This window comes from Typopeltis vanoorti, chromosome 7 (assembly GCF_054136105.1).
Source record: "Typopeltis vanoorti isolate ZY-2024b chromosome 7, IOZ_Tvanoo_1.0, whole genome shotgun sequence".
Classification (NCBI taxonomy): domain Eukaryota; kingdom Metazoa; phylum Arthropoda; class Arachnida; order Uropygi; family Thelyphonidae; genus Typopeltis; species Typopeltis vanoorti.
Window position 1 is genome coordinate 75,799,739 of NC_143555.1, and position 27,415 is coordinate 75,827,153.

General features: G+C 34.4%; 1 protein-coding gene across 3 annotated transcripts in view; it reads right to left on the minus strand.

Annotated features, from left to right (window-relative positions):
• LOC150104791 (phosphatidylinositol 3,4,5-trisphosphate 3-phosphatase TPTE2-like) overlaps positions 1–27,415 on the minus strand; it is a 332,531-nt gene that overhangs the window by 201,395 nt on the left and 103,721 nt on the right. For all 3 annotated transcript variants that reach the window (XM_090395969.1, XM_090395968.1, XM_090395967.1), the window contains exon 6: positions 968–1,122. In XM_090395969.1, the coding sequence (XP_090252095.1) occupies positions 968–1,122 (155 nt within the window). The remainder of the gene's footprint in view (positions 1–967; positions 1,123–27,415) is intronic.

The following is a 27,415-nucleotide window of genomic DNA, read 5'->3' on the forward strand; positions in this document are numbered from 1 at the left end:
TATTTTTATTTTTTTAAATTATTATAATTGAATAATTAAATAATTATTATTTAATAATTAAATAACTAAATAATTAAATAATTAAAAAAAAATAATAATTAAATAAATTTAATTATTATTTTTTAAATTTAACCTTAGCTACTTAGGTGGCACTTTGTGAATATAACAGTTGTTTAATTAGCCTTGTAGCTGTACTGATGATGCCTGTGATACTCAGGTGAAAATTCTACAAATAAAGAATAATTTACGTGAGTTAATTCCGTTATTATAATAGTTAGTAACAAGTGAAAAAACTTACAATAACGTACTTTTATTTCTTGTATCTTCACTCCATATGAATTTGCGCACACCTTTATATTGGAACATATTAGTCAGTGCTTAAAAAATAGATGACAGTACTTGACTAGCAGGAAAAATTAGAAGGGTATAAAAAGAAAGTTAAAAAATTATTCATTGATATTTTTACGTCACTGTGGGATAATATTTTTGGAATAAGTTTAAACATACAGTTTATTAAGCATGAATTTATTATACAAGTATATAAAAAAAACGAGTAAAATGTATATAACAATTTTAATAAAAACTTTACATAATAGATATAAAATTTTTTATATCTGCTATATAAATCTTATCAATAGATAAAGTTTTTATATAAAGATTTATAAATCATATAGCACGAATTTCTAACTGTACGCATCTGGATGCCACACTGTTAATAAAAGTGCCAGTATGCCATACTATTGCATACTATCCCCCCCCCCAAAAAAAAGCTGGTATTGGTAATGACTAGTTCATGTCCTAAAGAGAACTTTAGTAGGTACTTACCATTATTAATGGCAGTGAAAATCTTTCTAAAATAATATTTCAGTTTTTGGCATTAATGTTTTATATTTTTTTAAAGAGCTTTATATTAATAATCACTAAAAAGCAAAAGGTAAAGCAAATTGCTTCAAACAAAAAACATTACCTGTAACATATGTAAGATCCAAATCAAATCCATCTTTCTGATACCTTCTTTTGTTCTGTGAAACCAACTGTCTAGCTCCTTTCTTTACATTTTTATGTTCCGTATATAATCGAAGAAATAGTACAATGCGAATTAATCTTCCTGCTACCACCAATCTAATATAAAATATTCCTTAAGAAAACTAATATATTTTGAAAATAAACTAAAATAATAACAATAAACTAAAACTTTTAGTTTATTGTTATTATTTTTAGTTTATTTTACTTTTTTTTTGTTATTAGCAATAACAAACATCAGCAAAGCAAGCAAATAATTTCACATAAAATAAAGCTAAATTATAAATAACTAATATATTTATTAACATATCTTTTACATCACTTAAGTTTTTTCTTGTCACAACTTGAAACTACCTTACATGTTTTTCACTGTTGTGTGTTAAACTCCCTAATTATTTCTACTGCCTGAAAATTATTTTCTATAAATACTATGTTTGCATCTATTATGCCAACATAGTATTTTTGCAATTCGTCTATTAACTTCTCTTCTCCATTTGATGATTTAGAATAGAAGAGATAATTCCCACCTTTGGTTCCCTTTGGACTGTTTTCGTAACTGACTTTTTATTGTCTACTCTAGCTTCCTGTCTAGATATTTCATTTCTATAATCTGCTATAAACGATGTCTAACTTTGGCTTTAATGCAAAAAATACAAGGTTAGGTTATAATTTTTAACATGAAATACTGTTACTGAATGTGGAATGTTAAAAACTGTAATCTGTCATGATTACAAAAGAGAATGTACTGCTCTAATAATTCAATACCTTTTAATTAGGTATTAAGCTTTATGCTGGAATCAAAAAACAAAATGTTATTAACATTCGACCTCCATGCAGTTAGATTCATCATGGGAGGTACACATTATTGCATGCAATGTTCATCCAACTGTGCCTCCTTAAAATGATTCAATGATCTACATTCAAAACACACTCAGGCCATGTATTCCACTCACCTATCACTCTCTCTCTCCCTCCATGCAAAAAAAACCTGCTCCTCACTTCACTGCTATGTCTCAATCCTACCCCCCCCCCTTCCTCCTATTCATGAGATTTTGCAATTTCTCTTAATCTGTCCTTGTACTCCATATTTCCAAAGACCACTGACCACCTTTGTGAATCTTCTCTGGACCCTTTCTAACATTCCCTCATTCCCATGAAAACCCAATGACCAGATTTGTGCACAATAATCCATATGAGGTCTGATCTAGGCCTTATACAATGGCATGATGACCTCTTTATTTCTACATATCAGGGTCCTCTGTATCATTGCCATTATCCGATGTGACATCTTCACAACTTGTGCAATGTGGCTCTGAATTTCAGATCCTTGTCCAACACCACTCCCAGATCTCTCATTTCCTCAACATCCTTTAAAGTTTCCACACCAAGTGTATATTTTGCATCCAATCGTCGATTGCCAAATTTCAAAACCTTACACTTTGCAACACTGAACTGATAGTTCCACTTACCTGCCCATTCATTCATGCAATCTACTCAAGTGTTCCTGCAAAAGCCATAACATCTGCTTAACTCTGCATTGCTCTTCCCAGTTTTGCATCATCTGCAAACAGTGCATATCACTAGTCAAACCCAACCCAATATCATTAATATACAAACTGAACAACAATGATCCCAAAATTGATCCCTGCAGAACACCACTAGTGACCTTCCTCTTACAGGATACCACACTCCCCATATACAACTTCCTTATACCTATCTTGCAGCCAGTCACTAATCCAACTCAGAAGTCTGTTATCCAATCCCATCATCTGTTTCAATTTATTTAATAGTTTGTCATGTGGGAGCCGATCAAAAGCTTCTGCAAAATCCAAGTACACTACTGTATATGCATCTCCCCTGTCTAAGGTATGTCACCTTGTTCTAGTACATAAGTTAGTAAAACATGATCTCCCCCTTAACAAACCCATGCTGATAACCACAAAGAATACTGCTGTTTTCAACCCAATTCTGTATATCCTACTTCTCACCAATCTCTCTCTCTCTAGTACCTTCACAACTCCAGATAAACAGATTGGCCTTATAATTTGATGCAACAACCTTATCACCACTTTTATACAGTGGAACAATTTTACCTTCTTTCCATTTCCTTGGAACCTGTGCTGTTGTAAGACTTATTAAACAGGCATACCAATTCCCTGAAACATTCCCTTAAGACATGTGAAGTTATCGAATCCTATTGCCTTATTGACATTGAGGTTTTTTCCTCAAATAACTCTTGCTCACTCATAATTAAGCCATCTCCTCTCCTATGTCCTCTACACTTAAATTCCTAATGATTCCACCCTGATCAGGATGAAACACCCTTATAAACTGATCAGTGAATACCTCAACAATGTCTTCTGCAGCAGTTACCATTCTACCATTTTCAACCATTAACATCATTTTACCATGATCATTCTCTTTCTTCTACTTGCCACATATCTAAAAAACTCTCCATGATTTTCCTTTGCCTGATTTGACAATTTCTGCTCATAATACACTTTTGTTTTCCTTACTCAGTCACTCTACTAGTTTGTCCTTTATACTCTTCATGAAACTGATTATTACCATTATTCATCTTGTAATGTAATCTTAAAGATACACTAATAAAACACAAATATATAGACTCTGGAGCCAGTAAACATACAGCAATGGCAATAGAGCATGACTGTTTTCGTTTCTGCTTTTGTATTTAAATAGTGTGGCATTCTGTATGGTTAACAGCATATTAGTTTATAAGACTATTACACTTTTTTTATATAATCTTTGTCAAGTAGCTTTATTTTATCCTCCTACATGTTTCGCCAATTTTTCTATTGGCATCCTCAGGGAATACAAACTAGTAAGCTAAAATAAAGGTTACAGACTAGGTTATAACTGATGGTTCTAATTCATACAAAAAATTGGTATTGTGCGTGACAATGTGCGTGTCTCGTTAACGTGATTTATTCGTTATGGCTCATGATGTAATTGTTATGAAAGTTCATTTCTTTGATGTTTAATGATCTGATAAAAGTTTTCCAAATTTCTGGTAAAATTAGACCTTGATTCTTGTTTAGGTTTTAGGTTTTATGGGCGACTGTAGCTGCTTCTTTAAAGGTTCTTGAATGGTAGTTATCTTCTATGTATGGCATAAGGCTCTTATCCCACTCAATGTGATGGTTAGCAGAGGCAAAGTGGCATGAAAGGCCTGAAATGTCTTGTCTGTTATTAGCATATTAGTTTCTTGTATCTAATATAAGAAATTATTCTTTCCATGTCAAGTATCTTCAAAATTGTTCAATTTCATGTCATCTCCTCCTCCAACATCGAGTTAACTGGTCTTAAGGCTGTTGAGATTTGGTTTTTCATTCAAGAATACAAACCCCCCACATTATAAGTTAGCTAGTTTATTATAGATAGCTAGTTCTAGGAACTAGCTAACAAGAAGCATCTGAATTTTGAAGATAACCTTATACACTGGTTAGACATAATTCTAATTTTTTAGGAAATGACAATGTAAACTAAATTATTAATTATAAAAACTTTAATTAATAACTACCTATATTTCAGCCAAATATGGGGAATCTCATGCACCCAAATTTGTTGAAGTTTGGGAACTTTTTCAGTGGTGAGGCTGATTCAAGGAATTCAAGGATTCCCAAACCTCAACAAATTTAGGTTCATGAGACTATCCCAAATTTGGGAAGCTTACATTCTAAGATCGTCAGCCCAATGGCCAAGACATCCCAATTTAGCTTGCTAGGGAGCACCTTCATGACTATAGGACTGATTTCATTTGCCTTTCTTCAGCCTCATTTGCTTAGTGCAAGCGCCTGTGTGCACATGGTTTTGTGAACACTGAAGTAGGTGCCCTCCCCTCGATGAGTCTTTGGACTCCCTGGAGGTGTCACACAATAATAATAAAAATAATAAAATATAACATACAGAAATATAGGTAAAGTTTTCATAATTGATCATTTAGTTTATGTTGTCATTCCTAAAAAATAAGAAGCAAGCATCTGATTTAAGTTGATAAGTGGCAAATAATGTAGAGTACATTCTAAAAAAAAAAAAGTGCGCATTGTTAGATTTAACTATGTTAGATTTCCCAGCCAGTTTATATGGAAGTTCATCAGCAGAAGTTAGTACCACGAAGACACTGGGCAATAAATAAAAATAAAAATAAAATAAAAAAAAATTACATTCTTGTTTTTATACACATTTTATTGTTTGTTTGTTATAAACATTAGTTTATAACAAAGAATCTTCACAACTGGCTATTTGAGTAAAGTGAACACATTGAAGTTCACTGATGAACTTGAAGTACACATTGAAGTATCTACGGATGAAACCAAGAATATAAAAATTTTTAGTAGTTAATATAAATATAATCTAAACGAAGAAAGAAATGATAACTCAAGTTAAGATGTTAGGAATCAGTGAACTGAGATGGACAGGAATGGGTCACTTTGATAGTAATGATTTCATGATGTAGCACTCTAAACATGAAAACCTTCGAAGAAATGGAGAAGCATTTACAGTTAGAAGAGAATACAGAAAATACATTTTGGATTGCAACCCAGTGGCCAATAGAATAATTCTAATCAGAATAAAGGCATACCCAGTGAATGTTACACTCATATAGGTGTGTTCACCCACTACAGATTCAAGCGAAGATGAAGTAGAAGAATTTTACAGCAGCTTGCAATAATTAGTATACAGTACTGATAAAACAGATTCTTTTGATATTAGTGCCTGGAATGCAAAACTGGGTGAAAAAGAAGAATAAGAAATCACTGGAAAATTTGGTTTAGAACTGAGGAATGAAGTATGAGAAAGTATGTTGGAGTTTTGTGTTGAGAACAGTTGTTTTATTGCAAAAACTTGCTTCCAACAACATAAAAGAAGATTGTGCACATGGACTTCACCCAATAGAGAATACAGAAATCAGATAATTAGATTGTTGCCAGCGAAATGCTAGGTGGAGGAATGCTATCCAAGCAGAAAAACACTACCTGGTGCAGACTGAACAGATCATGAATTATTGATAGCTGAACTTAAACTGAAATGAAGGCTAAGAAGAAACAAAAAGGACAGTATCAGATTTGATTTATATCCTATAAATTAGGTAGAATGTCATTTAAAGTAGAATGCTAGAAAGAAATTACAAAGTTTGGAAAAGACAGGAAGAGAATTAGAAGAACTATGGGAAGAAACAAAATGTACGGTCATAAGCAGCAAAGAAGACTTAATAAAGCAACGAGAAGGAAAGATTGTAATGACTGTCAGAAGAAGCTATTCAAATAGCAGAGGAAAGAAGAAAAATTAAACTTCAGAGAAACAAAGAAAGGGTTAGACAACTGAGTGCAGATTTCCAAAGACAGACTAGGAAGGATAAGGAAAAACATCTAAACAAAAGGTGCAAGGAAATTGAAGAAAGCAATATTATGGATAGAACAAGAGATCTGTTTAGAAAAATAAATGATGTTACAGGGAAGTTTATCCCTAGATTAGGAGTTGTAAAAAGTAATTCAAGTAAATGTCTGATGGAAGAAACAGCAGTGAAAAAAAAAAAAGATAGAAAGAGAATGTAGAAAATTTGTACAAGAAAGATAATATTGAAGGAGAATTTGAAAGGAGTCCTTTCTTTGTAATGGAATTTAAAAGGAGAGAATTCACTGAGGAATCCATGATAATGAAAAGTGAAGTGATATCAGCGATGGAACAGCTGCCAAAAGGAAAAGCTGAAACTGACGGCGTGGCAGTGGAATTATTGAGAGCAGCTGAGGATGAAGTGGCGAATATATTGACTGAAATTTGTCAATAAGTTTGGAAGAAAATATACTGGCCTGGAGATTGGAAAACATCAGTATTCATCCCAATCTCAAAAAATCAAATGCCAGAGATTGTGAGAATTATAGAACCATTGCTTTTATTTCACATGCAAGTACAGTTATGCTGAAAGTGATCCAACAAAAGTTGGAGCCATATGTGAATAGGCAAATGATGCAACCAGAACAGACAGGTTTTAGGAGAGGTAGAGGAACTAAAGACCAAATAGCAAACATGAGATGGATTATGGAAAGAACAAGAGAATTTCAAGATGTATTCATCTGTTTTATTGATTATAAGAAAGCTTTTGATTGTGTGAATCACAACAGACTGTGTATTGTAATGAGATTAATAGGAATACCTGAAAATCTAATTCTCTTAATAAGCTGTATAATAACCAAGAAGTTTCAAGTAAAAACAGTCTTTTGAAGAAATACAGTGTTCGAGTGAAAAAAAGGGTGTGGCAAGGTTGTATACTGTTGCTCTATCTTTTTAATATTTATAGTGAAAATGTTATGAGAATGGCTGACAAACAAAGATCCAGCTGGAATCAAGATTGGTATCAGAAAAAATAAATAATGTAAGATATGCAGATGATACACCTCTCATTGCAAAAACTAAGGAAGATCTGGTTGTCAGTATGCTGCCAAGGTATGACAATGATGAGTTCAGACAGAGAGCCAAAATCATGAATGGTATGTTAGCTGAGCTGTGTGAGGAGAATGGAGAACAATTTGTGGATGTATGGCATGTGTTTTAAGAAAGAATGGAATTATACAGCCATGATGGTTTGCATTTGAATGGCTTTAAAGGGAGTGCACTGGAGAAAGTGCTGCTAGATGGAAGAACAGTGTGTGATGCGTGCAAGTGATCAGAAGCAAGAGATGAAGTGAAATATCAGGAGGGTGGTATTGAAAAGACATGTGCTTGGCAGTGGAAACAGTAGTAACATGAGAGATTAAGAGAGAATGGAAATGCAAGAGAAACAAGGAAACAGGGAGCCCAGGAGGACAGGGAGACATGGCATAGGGAGAGTGGATGTTGAAAGTGGCAGTGAATGTATGTATGAAGATGGAATATATTGCGATGTGGGATGGCAAAGTTGAGACTGAGCAGATATGTGGTAAGTGGTAATAAAAGTGACTGGACAGGTGTGGTGAGGGAAATCACAACCAACAAGTGCCTTGGATAAGACTGGTTATGGCCTTAAAAATGAATGACTGTTTACAAATGCCAGAAGTATCAGAAATAAGGGAGATGAAATGGTTTCACTGATTAAGTTTATTCACACCAAAATCATTGTCATAAGTAAAATATGGTTCAACGAAGATGATATTTAACAGGAATAGAAATGGAAGGATAGAAAGGATGGGGGGGGGGGGGGCTGATGATAACAGGGAAATTATGTCCACATAAGTTAGACATAAAAGAGGGGGGTGATGGTTATGAGGCACTGTGGTGTAACATGGATGTTGAAAGGAAGACATATTTAGCTGGATGTTGCTATAGGCCAAGGAATGTGGAGGGTGATGAAGAAATGTATAAACATCTTGGATTAGTGAACAAACAAAGGGTAATTATTATTGGTAATTTTAATTATGGCGGTATAGATTGGAATGAAGAGATAGCATTTGGGAATAAGGAAAATGAATTTCTCGAGTTCTTGAGAGATGACTATCTCAGGCAGCACGTAAAGGAGGGCAAGCAAGAATCAAGAGTTTTAGATCTGATCATTTCATCAGAGGATGTAATTGTGAGAGGAGTATTATACATTTCCTCTAGTTGGTGAGAGTGATCATGAAGTGATCACCTGGGTTGTGGCTAGCCATATAAAGACTTCTGTGAGGAAAGCATATCTGGGGAATTATAACGCTGGTGATTGACAAGCTTAGGGGACAGCTTGGCGCCATAGCATGGAATGAGGAGTTGAACGGTGAGGATGTGACACATTTTGTCTACTTGTATATGGAAATATGACCTCTGCATTACTTCAGCCTTAGTATCACTTCTGGGTCTGACAAGACCTCAATAAAGGTTGAAACCAGTATGCATAGTGACCCTTCCCATAATGCATAACATTATAGTGTCTGTAAGGATATGAGCTTTGCATTATGAGATACTAAGGCAAGTGATGTGAATTCATTAGCCTCTATATACAAATAGCTCAGCTGTGAAGTTATTTCATGAACAAATATTGTTTGCTTACACCTGGATAAAGGATTAAACCAAGAAAATAAGTTCTTGGCAACTTTAATTTATGGAACAAAGATTATAGGCTCTACAAGTTAGAGTTTTAATAATGCCATATTGAGAGGGGTTGTGAGAAAGTTTGTGAATGCAACTACATGTTCAAGTGGGTTTTTCTATGTACAGTGAAGAAAAGGTTACCATTAGGAAGGCATGCTGCTAAGGTGTCTAAGGAAAGGTAGACTATTGTTATTTTCCTTTTCCATTGTAAACTGGATTCTTGGATGTAGATTATTAGGGTGACTGAGGAAGGAGTCTAATATGTCACCATGAGGACAAAAGAGAACACATCACCTATATACCTTAGCCAATTAGAAGGTTTGGTGAGGGGGGGGTTAGTCTATGGCTCGTTTTTTTCAATCATGATCGTCGTCAATCTGGCCTTGCAGACCCATCATCTTCCTACCTTGTATTAGGCCTCGAGACTTGTAACGGTCTCATTCCATCTTTTATACCATCTTCCAACTGATCTCTTCCCCACAGGTTTGCATTCAAGGATCTGTTTGGTGATTCTACTATTGTCCATTCTTTCAATGTGCTGTTTCTATTTCCATCTATAGCCGCAGATATATTCTAGTATTGGTTGTTCATTCATTTCTTCCATAATTTCTTTAATGATCTAACAAGGTGTATCCTGTGGTTTTCCTCGTAAATCTATTTCTACTGCAGTTATTCTTCTTTCATCTCCCTTTCTGATCATTCATGCCTCACTTCCATAAGTCATCACTGGTCTTGCCAATGTTTTGTAAGTTCTAATCCGAATATGTTTTTGTACCTTTGAGGATTTATAAACTTGATTTATAATATTTAAAGTTCTATTGAAATTTGTAATTTTCATTTCTATGTCTTTTTCATAGGCCCTGAAGCCTAATAGTAGTAGGAAGATGATAACGGCGACATGGTTAGGTGATATCCAAGGTATTTGAAAGAGCTGACTTGTTCAATAATTGTATTGTCTAAATAGATTTTACTTTTTATTGGTTCTCTTCCCTTAAAGGTAAGTACCTTGGTCTTCTCTTCTGAAATTTCCATATTTTTTTTTTTACTATTAGAGATTAAGATGATGGACAGAGTATTGCAGATCAGTTTCAGAGGTTGCAGGTATAGCCTGATCATCTGCAAACAGTATTGTGTATATATTAGTGCATTTGTTTATTGGGATATAACCACTTACTGTGAGTCTCCAATGTCTTATATAGAATTCATATAGATTATGGTCAATCTGGCCTTGCAGACCAGGTATTGGATACAACTCACAGGATCTTCTGGAAGAAAACCACTATGATTCACCATAGTAAATTTAAAAAGGAAATATTGTTTTTAGAATCTGCAGGGGCACTCAGAAATCAACCGAATTTAAATAAATACAGATGCATAAAACTTCACAAAATTTGGGAAACAATAATTGTCAGAGGTCCCACTTTACATCTTTGGTCACCTACAAACACCCATAGAAGGTGCATCACCGAGATAGGACTTTAGTCACCCAGGTGTTCATTTAGTATTGTGTTGTCTTTGTATGTGTTACAAGTGTTATTCGTAATCCCTGAAGATGTCTCAGTGACTGAGACAAAATATTGGAAGCATTAAAATTAATTTTTAATCCTTTCCTAGTGCTGTAAATATTTCATTAAACCTGATGTCCTCCCAGTACTTAAGCCTTAGCACATGGATTGATAATGCCCTTTGGCTTTATCAATCCATGTGTTCATTGAAAGACCAGGTTTGAATCCAGTCTAGGACACAAAGAACCTTTTGGAATTTTCAAATGAAGACGAGTTAACTAATCTTATATGAGGAATGGCAAGGTTTTTTTCTCCAAGAAACTTGGGTTTTTTATCCTCGACTATGACAGGCCATTGAGCCAAACCCAGAAGGGAAGATGAGAACAACAGGCATAAATATTAAGATTTGTTACAAATATTAAATAATTCATGAAGTAGTTACTAAAGTTACAACAGGTTCTTTAGTAAGTGACCTTTTCTAAAAGAAAATTTACTGATAAAATTGGAAAGAAGAAATGAAATTCTCAGGGTGTTCATTGCAAAATTTATCTAATCTCTTATCTGCAAAGTAAGTTATATAATGTAGCACATGGCACAAATGAAAAGCAGAACAATGGCATCCAAGGCATCACTATTTAAGGAATTCAACCAGAGGGACTTTGTTCAGTGCAATGTCTGTGAGATGCACTCATTACCTAAAGTGAATGGACTTTAGTTTGAAAGCGATAGTGATGGAAGAGTGTTCCAAAAATGCTATGAAAGCAAGCATTAGATGTGCAGATCAGGTCAAGAGACTGAAGCAATGGACAGAACAGAGAATGTGAAAGTGTGTGCGTGTTTGTGTGTGTGATGTAATAGAAGACAGGATTGAAGAGGAGTAAAAGTGTTGATTGAAAGAATAGTGGTAGAATAGTAGTATGACAGATGTAAAGAATGAAGAGTTGGCATAATGAGGAAGATAGTGTGGTTATGCGAAGTTATATACAGCCAAAGCATGAGCTGGAGTAAATGCAGAAATGTCTGGCGAGGGGTTCAGACAAGAAGAGAAAGAAATAAGTATGAGAAAAGAGAAAGGAATACTTGGCTAAGAGAAAAGGAAAAAGTAAGAAGAAAGTCTTGTATGGTGATTCTATCATAAGAGATATCATTGTTGATCAAGTATCAAAATTGAACTTCCCAGGTGCAAAAATTAATGTCAGCAAGGCTATTACAATGCAAAAGGGTAAAGTGGAAGAGTTGATTGTTTTGAATGGAACAAATGATTTGAAAGGAGAAAAGTACAGTATGAGGGAAGACATAAGTTGCTGAAAGTAGCAAAAGAAATGAAGGAATTAAGATATTGAGTGTCTGTTGCTGTGGTATGAGAGAGAGGAGCTGAGCAGGAGGGTTATAATAGCAAATGAGTCAATGAATAGGTTATGCAGGAGGAATGATGTGGATATGTGAAGTGAGTTGATAGACAGAAGGACTTATACAAGAAGGATGGTTTGCATTTGAATGGATTTGGTGTTCAGAGTCTGGAGTAAAGTGTTATTGAATGAAATGAAAGTGAATGTGCATACTCGGGGAAACTAGAGCTAGAGAAATCAGGAAGTTGTTACACAGATACCAGTGAGGCAGTTAAGTGGAAGAATGTGCAGAAAATGCCTAAAATTTCTGCACAAGAATGAGATAGTTAGTATAAAGCTTAAAGACAGAAGCTCAGACCCAAGAGGCTATTACAATTTACATACACTAATGCAAGGAACATTTGGAACAAGGGGGGAGGAGTTTTCTGCATTAGTAAGTTCATTCTGATCAAAGGTTATTGGCATTATAATAAATTTAGTTTAATCCTTTATCCAAGTGTAAGCAAACAAAGTTTGCACCTGAAGTATCTTCAGGACTGAGGCAATTCATGGTAAAGGTAGACTAAGCTCTCATCACTTGTCTTAGTATCTCCCATAATGCAAAGCACCACCTCTGGGTCTGGCTCCCACTGACAAGACCTCAATAAAGGTCGAAACCAGTCTGGGTAGTGGCCCCTTCCTTAATGCATAGCAGTATACATGTCTGCAAGGAGATGTGCTTTGCATTATGGGAGATACTAAGACAAGTGATGAGAGCTTAGTCCACCTTTACCATGAGTTGCTCAGTCCTGAAGATACTTCAGGCACAAACTTTGTTTGCTTACACTTGGATAAAGGATTAAACTAAATTTATTATAGTCTAACCAAGTGGGAAAAAACTTCCAACAATGTTATTGGCATTAATCAGCAAGAAATGGCTGACAGAAGATGATAGTAGGACAGAATGTGAAGGGTATTGTATCCTCAGGAAAAATAGAGAGGGAATAATGGGGAGGGTAGTATTATTGATGATAGCCAATAAACTGCAACCAAAGAGAGTAGTAGTTCAACTGTAAGCCAGTGAAAATAGCACATTTGAAGCCATCTGGTGTGAAAGAGGCCAGCAGAATAAAATATACAGTTTGCTGCTTCTATAGACTAGGATGTAAAGGATGATGGGAACAGTGTGCATTAGCAAACAGACTTATTGAGTGGATGGTGGGCAATTATTATGGGTACTTCAACTATGAGAACATAGATTAAGAAAGGACACATGGAAGGAAGGAAATGGAATTTATGCAGTTACTAAGGATTAATTACCTAAAGCAACATGATCGAATGTACTAGGGGTTTGAGAGTATTAAATCTAGTAACTGTATCAGAGAATTGGTCTATAACTCATATGACCATATTACCACCAGTTGGTGAGAATATCATATAGTATTGACCTGGGAGGTAGCTAAACGTGTGGAATTTTCAGTTAAAAGGGGATTATATGTGGAATTAGAGCCATGAGAACACATGCAATTAACACACTGGCCTCATAGCCTGAGTTGCTTTAGCATAAATCATATATTGATCAATACATGGATAACTCTTACAACTATCCAAAAAACTAGCAATCTGAAATAGATATGTAAGCAGTATACATGACAAGAAAAGTAAAGAAGATGGATTCACTGACATTGATAATAAAATATTTAATGACTGCAGTATTTTTTTATCATGTTTCATGACCACTGTAAATGCTTACAGTTAAAGAGAAAATAAAGCAGTAACAAATGAAAATCATCGTACATGTTAGTATATATGATATTAAAAGAAGGAGGCAAGTTTCATCTAACTATTAGAATTTGAAGAAAATGAAAGAAATTACTATTGCTAAAAAAATATTTAGCTCTAATGGTTGCAGATCAAACTTGCCTTCCTTCATTTAACATATTTTAACACAAGAGATAATTTTAAATTCTATTTTCTCTAAATATATCTAAGCACTGACAATAGTCTCAAAATATGACTGAAAATTCTGTAATCATATGTAAAAACAGAATGCTACACACAACCTGAATGCAACCTTTAAATCTCCTCTCCCCCTTAAAAAAATTAACAAAATCATTAAACTTTCACAATAATAATCATAGCAACCAGCATGGAGCAGTTCCATGATGGATGAATGGTACTAGAAGGAAGAAGGATCAGCAGTGCATTGGAGATGGCATGCAATAAGTGAAAGCAATTTAGAGTCAAGTGCATCGCTAAGAAAATCAAACTTGATGAAGAAAACAGTTACACGAGGAATACAGACTCAAGCTAGGAAAGTGACTAGTGTAGTAAAGAAAGTGAAATACAAGAGGGGTCTAGCATGCAAGACAAGGAAAATACTAGGAATTCTTTCCTTATGTGCTGTGATTGCTGATGAAATGGCTTTGTTAGATCGAAATAATGATTTAGTGACCAATGCAAGTGACAGAGTGGAGCTGATTAATCATGTTATAATAGGATATTTCATCCTAGCAAAGCTAGTTTTACTCTAGATAATGGGAAGAGTTAAAGATTTAGAAATGCATAAAGAGGATGTATTCAGAGTAATAAGATATCAATAAAAGTAGTCTAGATATCAGTAAAGCAGAAATTTTGCATGAGTTATAAGGTAATGTGTTAAAGATTGGAGAGAGACCCAGCTATTTAATAGAAATCTTGCAAACTGGCCTGATTGGCAAAGTGGTTAGTACGCTCGGCTCTCCAACCAACAGGTTGCAGGTTTGAATCTTGCCGTGAGCATGGATGTTTATTTTGTCTTTAGGTGGGAGATGAATTTCAACACCCACTTCAGATTTCCGCTGCTTCACTTATTGGAAATCTGAAGTGGCTTGAAGTTCCAAGTTTGGTCTCTAGAGCAGGATTTCCAGACTAAAAAAAAAAAAATTTAAATGATGTTAGAACATGACAGAATTTCATGCTAGCTGAGACATTGCCTGGTTAAACAAAACCCCTGCTGTTTTTGTCAGGGAACCGGAATGAACAGCAAAAAGTCAGCTACTGGAAGAACAAATCATTCAAACACATTCCAAATCAACATCAGCAGAGTTCAAGATTGGTACTATCAACATAAGAAGCATCAATGGAAAAGAAATGTAACCAGCAGAATGAGTAATGGTGTCAGTGAAACAAAAACAGATGAAATCTTTCTAAGCAAGAAATATAAAATATTATATTCAGGCAATAACAATATGACAACACTAAATACAATGATTAATCTTCTTGAATGACAGGTGATATCAAGTAGAATGACGTCAGAATGCAGAACTGGACATTTAGAATTATGTGGCAATGGTCCCACAGAAGGTTCTACAGAAGAAATGGAATAAATTTTTGAGGCATTAGAGAAAGAAACAGGCTCAATGAAAACAGAAAAGTTGGTCCTTGTTGAAGATCTAAACAGTAGATTAGGAAATGATTACTAAACATAGAAATGTTTTGGGAAAATTTGGAGAAAAGTGCAAAGCTAATAACAATGATCAATGCCTGGTGGATTTCTGTTCAGGAGATGGATTAGTTATTATTAACACCATGTTCCAGCATAAAAATGTGCACAAATTCAGATGGAGAGAAGGTGCAAGAAATAAAAAAAAGGCTCGATTATTTTTACTGAAATAAGAGCCAACAGGCTCAATTATGTTTTAGTTGATAGTGTTTTCCCACTGGTTCAGAACACAAGAGTATACAGAGGATCAGAAATAGGAAGTGATCAATATTTAGTTTTGAGCTGGATAAAATTGAATTTTCATATTGAAAAGGTGTGTAAAAAGTTTTAAAATGAATAAAGTTTGAGCAGCTTTCAGAGGTGAACTTTAGACTGAAATACACAAACATCATTGAAGAAAAAAAAACAATGAAAGAATCTGAACACAAGAAAAAACCATAAAGATTCAGTGGCCCACCCTGAAGAAAACACAGATCAATTCAGACAGAAAAACATGGTGAGGCTGTCTGTATGGATAGAAAAATCAAAACTCCATGGTGACTCATGAAGTTAGAGCCAGAAAATGAAAAGAAGAAAGCATATCAAAAGTTCCTGGCAAGTATGTCAACCTCTGCTCTTATAGAATGCAGAAAAAAATGCAAGAAAGCAAAGTACTGTGTAAACAAGTCATTGGAAGAGTTTGGCAAGAACACAGAAAATAAATATCAGGAAGGTGGCAAAATATTCTGGAGACCTGAAAAAAAACTCAGAAATGGACAAAAAAGTACTGTAAAAGAAATCAGAGATGATAAAGGTGATATGGAAATTGAAGATTGATATTCTAGATTTCTAGAGTAATTACTTTGAAGAATCATCATCATCAAATTTCTGATGTATACCCTCAAGGGATGTACAGGATATGATAGTACTACATGAAAAATTTACACCATTACTGACTTGCTATCTACAATTTTCCTCCAAATCAGTCTGTTACTTATCAAGACTCCAATATAATGTCTTATATTTGTCTTCTAAGGCACTTTTTACTGTATCAATCCACCTATATCTTGGTCTTCCTCTAGATGTTTTTCCAGCCAACCTGCCAGAAAACACTTGTTGTGCTAATCTTTCCTCTCCCATTCTGCTTAAGTGACCATACCACCTGAGATTAGCTCTGCTAATGCATTCCTGGATGCTGACAATATCAAGTTCTTTCCTAATGTACGTGTTTTTAATATGATATTCCCATTGATGCTATCTGTTCATACCCCTAATCTTTCTCAGGACTCTCATATCTGCAGTCTCTAGTCTTTGGTCAAGTGTTTTACTTCTAACCCAGCTATGAGATCCATAAGTTAAAATTGGTTTCAACTGTCTTGTATACAGCTAATTTCTTTCTTATTCCATATAAATTTATTCAGTTGACTTAATACCATACCAGCTTTGTTAATTCGTTGTTTATTTCCATATTTAATTTACCATCTTTGCTAAAAATCATGCCTAAGTAGCTGAAATGTTTTACTTGTTCTATAGGTTCTCTATTCACAATGCAGTTGATATTTTCAATATTTCTGCCTATTTTCATTGTCTTTGTCTTTTTAATGCTAACCTTCATACCATAACTATTACAACAGTTATTCAATTTAGTCAGGGAATCTTGCAGACTTGTAGCAGATTTATTTAGAAGTATAACACCATCCACATAAAGCAAAGAGCTGGGATTAACATCTTCAATTTTGATATCAGGTTTCATACCACTTTCCTTCATAATGTGATCCATATAGATAAGGAATAAGAGAGAGGATAGTGTACATCCTTGTCTCACACCAGATTTAACATTAAACCATCTTCCTGTACTTCAATTCTAACTGCTGACTTACAACTCAAATAAAGACTAAGTATTGCTTGATATAATGCCTCATTGACACCATATAACTGTAGCATTTTGAATAGCTTCTCTCTTGGCACTTTGTCATATGCCTTTTCCAGATCTACAAAACTTAAATACAGATCTTTGTTATATTCCCATGATTTCTCAACTATCTGTCGTAAAGTGAAAATCTGATCTTGACAGCCTCTATTTGGTCTGAATCCAGCTTGTTCTTCACCAAGCTTCTCTTTCACAATCTTTCTCAACTGTTTCTCAAGTATACTTGCATATATCTTACCAGCAATACTCAATAATGAAATACCTCTGTAATTCTCACATTTAGTTGTATTTCCCTTTTTACATATGAGTACTATGAGAGAGCTCTACTCCAATCATCTGGAATTCTTCCCTCTGTCCAAAGCATTCTGAACTATGCAATGCAGCCACTGTAAGACTTTTATACCTCCATACTTCTGCATTTCTGGTCAAATATCATCTACTCCTGTTACCTTTCCACATTTCAGGCTTTTTCTACTTCAAGTATGGATGTGTATTCCAAAATGCATGCCTGGTCAGTATTTTTTTTTCCACTGTGCTGTCATCACTGATATCCTTGATGTATGTCATCCATACATCGAGGATATCAATTTCTCCTGTTTTCATGTCACCTTTATCATATCTAATTCCTTTTACAGTATCAATATCCAAAGTCTTACCATGACTTTTGGTCAACCAGTTTTACACAGTGTTTAGCTTTCTTACATTTGTCTCTGTCTGTATTCTCAAAGAGCACAAGCTGACTTATTTGCCAGGAGCTTTTGATATGTGTTCTTCTTGTCCTTCACTGCCTCTAACTTCCTGTGCCCACCACGGAGTATTGGTTTTTCTATCCTTGCAGACAACCTCACCACATGCCTCTGACTGAATCTTCAAGTTTGGTTCCTGTTCTCAAACTCTTTCATTTTTTCTTCAATAATCTTTGTGTATTTTAGTCTACAGTTCACGTATGAGAGCTGCTCAACTTTCATTCTCTTTAAAACTTTCTTACATGTTATTCTTTTCAATATGAAATTCAATTTTCTCCTGCTCAAGACTAAATAATGATCACTTCCAATTTCAAATCCTCTGTACACTCTGGTGTCCTGCACCAGGAAGAAAACATCACTGTCAAAAATAACATAGTCGGTGAGACTTTTCTTATTCCTTGCCTCTTCTATGGGAATTCATTCACATTTTTATATTGGAACATGGTGTTAATAATAACCAGTCCATGTCTTGAGCAGAAATCCAACAGGTATTTGCCATTATTATTAGTTTTGCTTTTTTCTCCAAATTTTCCCAAAATATTTCTGTATGTCTCACAATCATTTCCTACTCTGCTGTTTAGATCCCCAATAAGACCAACTTTCCTTTTGTTTGTGTGTGTCAGTTTCTTTCTCTAAAGCATCAAAAAATTCTTCCACTTCTACCTTAGTAGAACCTTCTGTGGGACCATAGGCACAAATAAGTCTCATTGTCCAATTCCTCATTCTGATATTTGCCTACATCACTCTACTTGAGACGGCCTGCTATTCAAGAAGATTAGCCTCGTATTTAGTATTGAATACTATGGTTACTCCTCCTTTTCCTTGATTGTCATTGCCTGAAAATAACGTTTTGTATTTATTGCTCAGAAAGATCTCACCAGTTTTTGCCTTTTTTATTTCAGTCACCCCTAAAATGTCGATCTGTTACTTATCCAATTAGTCAGCTAGCTACATTTCTTTGCCATTCACGCTTCTTATGTTGATAGTACCGATCTTGAACTCTGGTGATGTTGAGTTGGAGTGGGCTTTACGATTTGTTCCAGTAGCTGACTTTTTGCTGTGTGCCTTGGTTCCCTGGAGGCCTTGTTTAACCGGATGACGCCCCCCAGCTAGCATGAAATTCTGTCATGTTGTACCATCAATTGAAATTTTTGTTAAGCCAATAAGAATATAATTTGGTTGGCTAAATCCCAAATTGCTAGCCCATCGTTGTCCGTTCAGTATCCAGGTAAATACCTAAAGGGGTGCACCACAAGAAGGTGAGGATTGGACATTAGGTCAGAAGCCCTGGTCAGTTCTCTGCATTCCTTTGAAGGCTATGTGGAGGTCTCCTCTCAGTTATATAGCTTTGACCCTTAAGCATCCCTACTTTGAAAGATTGCTAAATGAAACAAGCAGTGTCAGCACAGTAGTAGAAACTCCAAACAAGAATACATATCCATAATTCAAATAGAAAATCATCACAAATCTGAAATATGGAAAGGTAGCTAGAGTAAATGAAATTTGACCATAAATGCTCAAATAAGGAGATATAAAAGTTTTACAGTGGCTGAATTGCATAATTCAGAAGACCTGGTTGAATTCCAGATGATTGGAGCAGAGATCTCATAGTACTCATTTATAAAAAGGGAAATAAAACTGAATGCAAGAATTCCAGAGGCATTTCTCTACTGAGTGTTCCTCATAAGATTTATGCAAATATACTTGAAAAATGGCTAAGAAAAATTGTGGAAGGGAATCTTGGTGAAAAACAAGCTGTATTCAGGCCAAACAGAGGTTGTCAGGATCAGATTTGTTTTCACTTTAAGACAAATTGTTGAGAAATATTGGGAATATAACAAAGATTTGTATTTAAGTTTTGTTGATCTGGAAAAGATATGAAAAGGTGCCAAGCGAAAAGCTCTTCAAAATGAAAAGGTTATATGGTGTAAATGGGACATTATATCGAGTAATACATAGTCTCTATTTAAGCTGTAAGTCAGAAGTTAGAATTGAAGGAAATAAAGGAAGATGGTTTGATGTCACATCAGGTATGTGACAAGGGTTATGTTAATCTTAGATCTTTACTTTCTGCAGATGTTATGCTATTGAATAAATCCAGTAACAGTCTCTGCAAGATTCCCTGACTAAATTGAATAACTCTTTTAATAAATTTGTATGAAAATCAACAATAAAAACACACAGGACAATGAAAATAGGCAGTAAATCATTCAGATGTTCACCTGATTGACAAAACTATAGAACAAGTAAAACATCTCATTTATTTAGACACAATTTTTAGTGAACACTGTAAATTAAATATGGAAATAGACAACAGAATTAGTAAAGCTGATATGGTAGGAAGTAAGCTAAATAAATTTGTATGGAATAAAAAAGAAATCAGTCAAAACACTAAATTAGCTGTATATAAGATGGTATCAAACCAAGTTTAACTTATAATTATAGAATAACACGTATATTTTATATTTATTCTATAATTATATAGAATAACTTTATTATGTAAATATTTCATCTTATTATAAGATATCATCAGTATAATTATCGAACAATAATAACTGAATTCAAAAATGGTCACGTTTAAATTGAGATCCCTCTACGTATACAGTCACATGTTCATGGATTAAACCTAAAGGGCTGAAATTAAAATTAATTAAATTATAATTATGCAGATAAATTTAATACAACTGAGGATAAATTTCCAAAACTTTTGGAACAGAATAGTGAGAGTCATTTCAATTAAGATTAGGTCTATGAAGTAAGGCTTCAGCATTTTATCTAAACATTTATGTTTATATATAGATTATGTAGCTGCTTAGCATTTTGCCATTGGATCCTGTGGTTAGTGTTTTCAATTTAATGTTGTGCAAGTTTAGATTTGTGAGGTTTGATAAGACATGTGGTCATAATGTTCAGAATTATGTTTATGTATAAATCTTTCTGTTTGTCCATAGTAAGATAAACTCTCACCAATGATGTTATCTGGTGTGATTTCAAATCCTCTGCATTCTTTTAATTTGAACCAGCATGAAGATATCATCAACAGTGACCTAGTTAATGAGGCTTTTCCTATTTTTTGTATCTTCTTTCCACATGAACTTGTGCACATATTTATGCTGAAAATCGTGTTAGTAATGACTAGTTATGTCCAAAACAGAAATCCAGCAAATACTCAACTATTATTATTAGCTTTGCCCATTTCTCCAAATTTTCCCAAAACATTCCTATATGTCTGATGGGATTCATTTCCTACTATCTAAACATTTTCAGTTTAGATCTCAAACAATGCACTTTTTTCCATTTTCTTTATATAACCATAGGCAATATGTTTCATTGTCCATCTCCCCATTTTGAAGTTTGCCCACATAACTCTACTTGAAACTACCTTCCAATCAAGAAGTTTATCTTCATATTTAGTGTTGAATGCTATCGCTACCTCCTTCCTTTCCTTGATCATTATTTCCTGAATATAACATCCTATACTTATTTAGTAAGATCTCGCCTGTTTTTGTCTAATTTGTCTCAGTGATGCTAATTATTTCCACGTGGTATACTTTTCCAATTCTTCTGCAAGTTCAATTTCCTTTCCATTAATACTCTTTTATATTGATGGTTCCTATCTTCAATTCTTCTAACTTTGGATTTATTCTTCTTCTAGATGTTCAGCTGAAGCTTGTATAATGCTATGTTAAAAGAACTATCTACTATAACAGGGTTTCCCAAAGCGAGCTCCACAACTGAAATTCTAGCACTCCACAAATCTTGTTCACAAACATTCATTTTTTTTTTAATTAATGAATCAACGATATGATGCTACAAGTTACATCCATCATACCAGACTTTGAAAAACTCTGCAGTTCAAAACAACTGTACTGTAGTCATTAAAATGAACTTAATCTTTTTTTTTTAATTTACAGAGCATTATATTATGAGTTGATGAGTGTTTATTAATTTCATCCTTTTTTTCATGTTTCCTTTAAAGACTGAGTTGTGAGAGATCCGCAAAAAAAATTTGCTTGCTTTTGGGGTTTCACTTTAGCAAGAAGTTTGGTAACCTCCACACTATAAAACTGTTCCTGCGGTCCCTACGAGTCTGTTATAGTAAGAGTCGACTATGTTATAATTTGCAAACTCACAGCAATCAAGAGTGATTCGGATGCAGTTGTCATTTTAGAAAATTTTACTTACATGAAACTATTTGATAGCTGAATTCATTGAAATAGCCTTTTCTTCTTCTCAATAGGCAAATCTGAACTAGTTTAATTATTCGCAAGTGATATAACAAATGAGATTATTTCTATTTTGCTATTTACATAATCTGGATATCAAATGGCTCCACACATTTTAAACAAATGTTTTACAAAATATCTGAATAAGAATTCAGTCTTGTGAAGTCTCAGAATAAAAATCCTGTTGTATTTGGTTTTATTCATAATTTCAAGTGCGAGTTCCATCAATTACATTTTATACTCAATATTCATGAATCTATCACACCATCAGTTCAATTTAATTTGGTGTTTGTTCTTTTCTCAACTACTAACAATTATGTATCTCAATCAACATTTCCTTTTTTAATTTTTATTTATTATCATCTTATTAAGAACTACTAGCTCAGTGCAAGTATTCCTGTGGTTGGCAAGGTATATTTTTCAATCCCATCTAGGATGGGAAGAATCTTAATAAGATCATTTCAACTAAAGGTAAGTTAATGAGTGATATAAAGTTGGTAGTTTTTCTTCCTAGAAAAACCTAGAATCTTGATTGTTCAGCATGCAAGAGTCACAGAATATATGCAACTGACAGATCCAATAAATCATATTGAGAGGATTAACGACTGAAGCTTAGAATCAGAGTTCTATAAAGCTAAGTCATTTGATCACACCATACTGAGACTAACGTGTAAGAGGAAGAAGAATTATGCTACTATTTTATTTAGTTTATTTTAAAATAAGGTGGTCTCCATGTATTAATTTTCTTCTCTTCATGCCAAAAGCACTGAAAACATTTTTAAATTTTGTCACTAATTCAAAACTGTCATATCTCGATCATCCGTTCCCATCTAAACATCAGCAATACACCTAAAAGCCTCACTTTCTTTCCTAGACATCTTTTCTTTCTATACTTTGTATAATTTTCATGAAATGTTAAATTAGATGAAACTCAAAGCAAAAGTAATTACTTTCCTAGGCAACTTTGATGCTAAAAAAAATCATTTGACCATGGTGGTATTTTTGCTTCCAAAATGTTTATTTTATTTCCCAAACATTTGCGATTGTGAATATAAAGATTCAGTTTAATTCATGCTTAATCGAAGACCTTTTCTATTCAATTCTAAATAACAATCATTTAGTTTTTAATCTCGAATCACAGATTCACCATAAACCAATGACCAGGATCAATCCTGAAGAATATAGACATGCTAATAAGATAAAAATAGTTCTATGATGACAAAGTATGTTAATCAGACTTTATAAGTTACTAACCAAATACTTAGTTTAATGGTTATTTATCATATATAATGGCATATACTATATCATATGCTAACTAGTTTTGCATAGGATTAGTGTCCTCTTCTGAATGGAAGAGGAAGTATTGCAAATTAACAACCAGAATTTAGATAAACTTGTGAAACTTAGTAAAAACCAAAATGTGAGACTGGTGCTGCATGATACACATCTGTCTTTATTTGGAGATGGCTTTTGGAAAAGTTATTCTTGATAGGAGATCATCACCATCAAATTCCTGCCCTGTACCGTCAAGGGGTGTATATGATAGTACTATATGAAAAATTTACATCATTACTAACTTCCTATCTACAATTTTCCTCAAATCAGTCTGTTACTTGTCAAGACTCCAACATTACCAGATCTTATATTTCTATCTTCTAAGGCACTTTGTACCATATCAATCCACCTATATCTTGGTCTTCCTCTGGGTCGTTTTCCTGCCAACTTGGCAGAGAACACTTGTTTTGCTAATCTTTCCTTGCCCATTCTGTTTAAGTGACCATATCACCTGAGATTAGCTCTGCTAACACATTCCTGGATGCTGACAATGTCAAGTTCTTTCCTAATATTCTCGTTTTTAATATGATATTGCCATCCATGCCATCTGTTCATGCCTCTAATCTTTCTGAGGACTCTCATATCTGCAGTCTCTAGTCTTTGGTCAAGTGTTTTACTTCTGAACAAGCTCTCAGATCAATAAGTTAAAACTGGTTTGAACACTGTCTTGTATACAGCTAATTTAGTGTTCTGACTAATTTCACTCTTATTCCATGTGATTTTATTCAATCGACTTCCTACCATACCAGCTTTGTTGATTCTGTTGTCTATTTCCATATTTAATTTACCATCTTCACTAAAAATCGTGCCTAAGTAGCTGAAATGATTTACTTGTTCCACAGGTTCTCCATTCACAACATAGTTGACATTTTCAATGATTCTGCCTATTTTCATTGTCTTTGTCTTTTTATTGCTGACCTTCATACCATATCTATTACAAGAGTTATTCAATTTAGTCAGAGAATCTTGCAGACTAGTAGCGGATTTATTTAGAAGTATCGTCCGCATAAAGCTAAGAGCTGACATTAACATCCCCAACTTTGATATCAGGTTTAATACCACTTTCCTTCATAATGTGATCCATATAGATAATGAATAACAGAGGGGATAATGTACATCCTTGTCTCACACCAGATTTAACATTAAACCATCTTCCTGTACTTCCTTCAATTCTAACTACTGACTTACAACTCAAATAAAGACTAAGTATTGCATGATATAATGCCCCATTGACACCATATAACTGTAGTGTATTGAATAGCTTCTCTCTTTTGCACCTTGTCATATGCCTTTTCCAGATCGACAAAACTTAAATACAGATCTTTGTTATATTCCCATGATTTCTCCACTATTTGTCGTAAAGTAAAGATACTAACAGCCTCTATTTGACCTGAATCCAGCTTGTTTTTTACCAAGTTTTTCTTCCACAATTCTTCTCAACCGTTTCTCAAGTATACTTGCATATATCTTACCAGGAACACTCAGTAGGGATATACCTCCGTAATTCTCACATTCAGTTTTATTTCCCTTTTTATATATGGGTACTATGAGAGCTCTACTCCAATCGTCTGGAATTCGTCCCTCTGTCCAGGCATTATGAACTATGCAGTGCAGCCAATGCAAGACTTTTATACCACTATACTTAGCATTTCTGGTCAAATATCATCTACTCCTGCTACCTTTACACATTTCAAGCCTTTGATGGCTTTTTCTACTTCAAGTATGGATATGTATTCCTGACTGGTCAGCATTTTTTTTTATCACTGTGCTGTCATCACTGCTTGTTTCATTTAGCAAATTTTCAAATAATTACTCCATACTTCAAGGATATCTTTTTCTCCGGTTTTCATGTTACCTTTATCATCTCTAATTTTACAGCACTCTTTCCTCTATTCCTAAGCTTCTTCAACAACCTCCAGAATATTTTGCCACCTTCTTGATATTTATTTTCTATGTTCTTGCCAAAGTCCTCCCATGACTTTTGTTTAGCTAGTTTTACACACTGTTTAGCTTTCTTACATTTGTCTCTGTATTCTCTAAGAGCACAAGCTGACTTATTTGCCAGGAACTTTTGATATGCTTTCTTCTTTTCCTTCACAGCCTCTTTAACTTCCTGTGTCCACCATGGAGTTCTAATTTTTCTATCCTTTCAGACAATTCACCATATGTCTCTCTAGCTGAATCAATCAGGGTTTTCTTCAAGGCTTGCCACTGAATCTCCAAGGTTTGGTTCCTGTTCTCAAACTCTTTCATTTTTTCTTCAATAATCATTCTGTATTTTAGTCTACAGTTCACATCTGAGAGCTGCTCAACTTTTATTCGCTTTAAAACTTTCTTATATGTCATTCTTTTCAATATGAAATTCAATTTTATCCTGCTCAAGACTAAATAGTGATCACTTCAATTTCAAATCCTCTGTACACTCTGGTGTCCTGCACCAGGAAGAAAACATCACTGTCACCAATAACATAGTCAACGAGACTTTTCTTATTCCTTGCCTCTTCTCTCCATGTGAATTTGTGCACATTTTTATGTTGAAACATGGTGTTAGTAATAACCAGTCCATGTCCTGAGCAGAAATCCAACAGGTATTTGCCATTATTATTAGCTTTGCTTTTTTCTCCAAATTTTCCCAAAAATTTTTGTATGTCTGACAATCACATCCTACTCTGCTATTTAGATCCCCAAAGGACCAACTTTTCCTTTTTCATTGTGTCAGTAGCTTTCTCTAGAGCCTCAAAAAATTCCTCCACTTCTACCTTAGTAGAACCTTCTGTGGGACCATAGGTACAAATAAGCCTCATTGTCCAGTTCACCATTCTGATATTTGCCCAAATCACTGTACTTGACACTGCCTGCCATTCAAGAAGATGAGCCTCGTGTTTTGTGTTGAATACTATAGCTACCCCTTTTCCTTGATTGTCATTGCCTGAATATAACATTTTGTATTTATTGCTCAGAAAGATCTCACCAGTTTTTGTCTTTTTTGTTTCAGTCACCCCTATTATGTCGATCTGGTACTTATCTAATTCCTCCGCTAGCTCCATTTCTTTGGCATTCAGGCTTCTTATGTTGATAGTACCGATATCTAATCCTCACCTGTATTGGCATAAACTAAAAGACAATGATAATAACACAAGGAAGGAGAAAAAAAAAGGAAGGAGGGGAGAGAATGTTAACTGAGGCATTACTCATGTAAAGCCTCCCCCTCCCCCAATTGTTTTGAAAGGGAATGAGGGAAATGGTGAAAATTCAGCTACTGGAACAAATTCAAACACACTCAATATAAAAGTTTTGAAATCAATGTCATATGCATATTAACATAAATTTTAATCTAGTGACAACACCAATTACTTTCAGGAAAACTAGTACTTGAGACATTTTGCCAGTCTGGTTGGCTGAGTGGTTAGCATATCTGCTCTCCAGACAAAAGTCTGCGGGTTCGAATCCCGTAGCCATGGATGTTTGTGATTGTCTGTGGAAATACTAGCGATGGTGGTGGGCAGTAGATAGCATTGGTGTAGATGATGCAGTTCTGTAGTTGATAGATTGAGATGAGAATTGTAAAGTAGTTGCCTTCCCTCAATGAGTCTTTGTACTCCTTGGAGGTGTTATGTAATGATAATACTTCCAAGGAACAAAAAAAAAGTTAAAATAACTGATTCTTTAAAAGTATTCTAAAAGATCTATTATCCTCCCCACTTCTTTATTAAGTTGCTGTTTATAAATTATAAATAGTTCACTGTAAAATAGTGAATATTGCATTTTATAAGAAAAGTGAAAATACAGTATATTCAT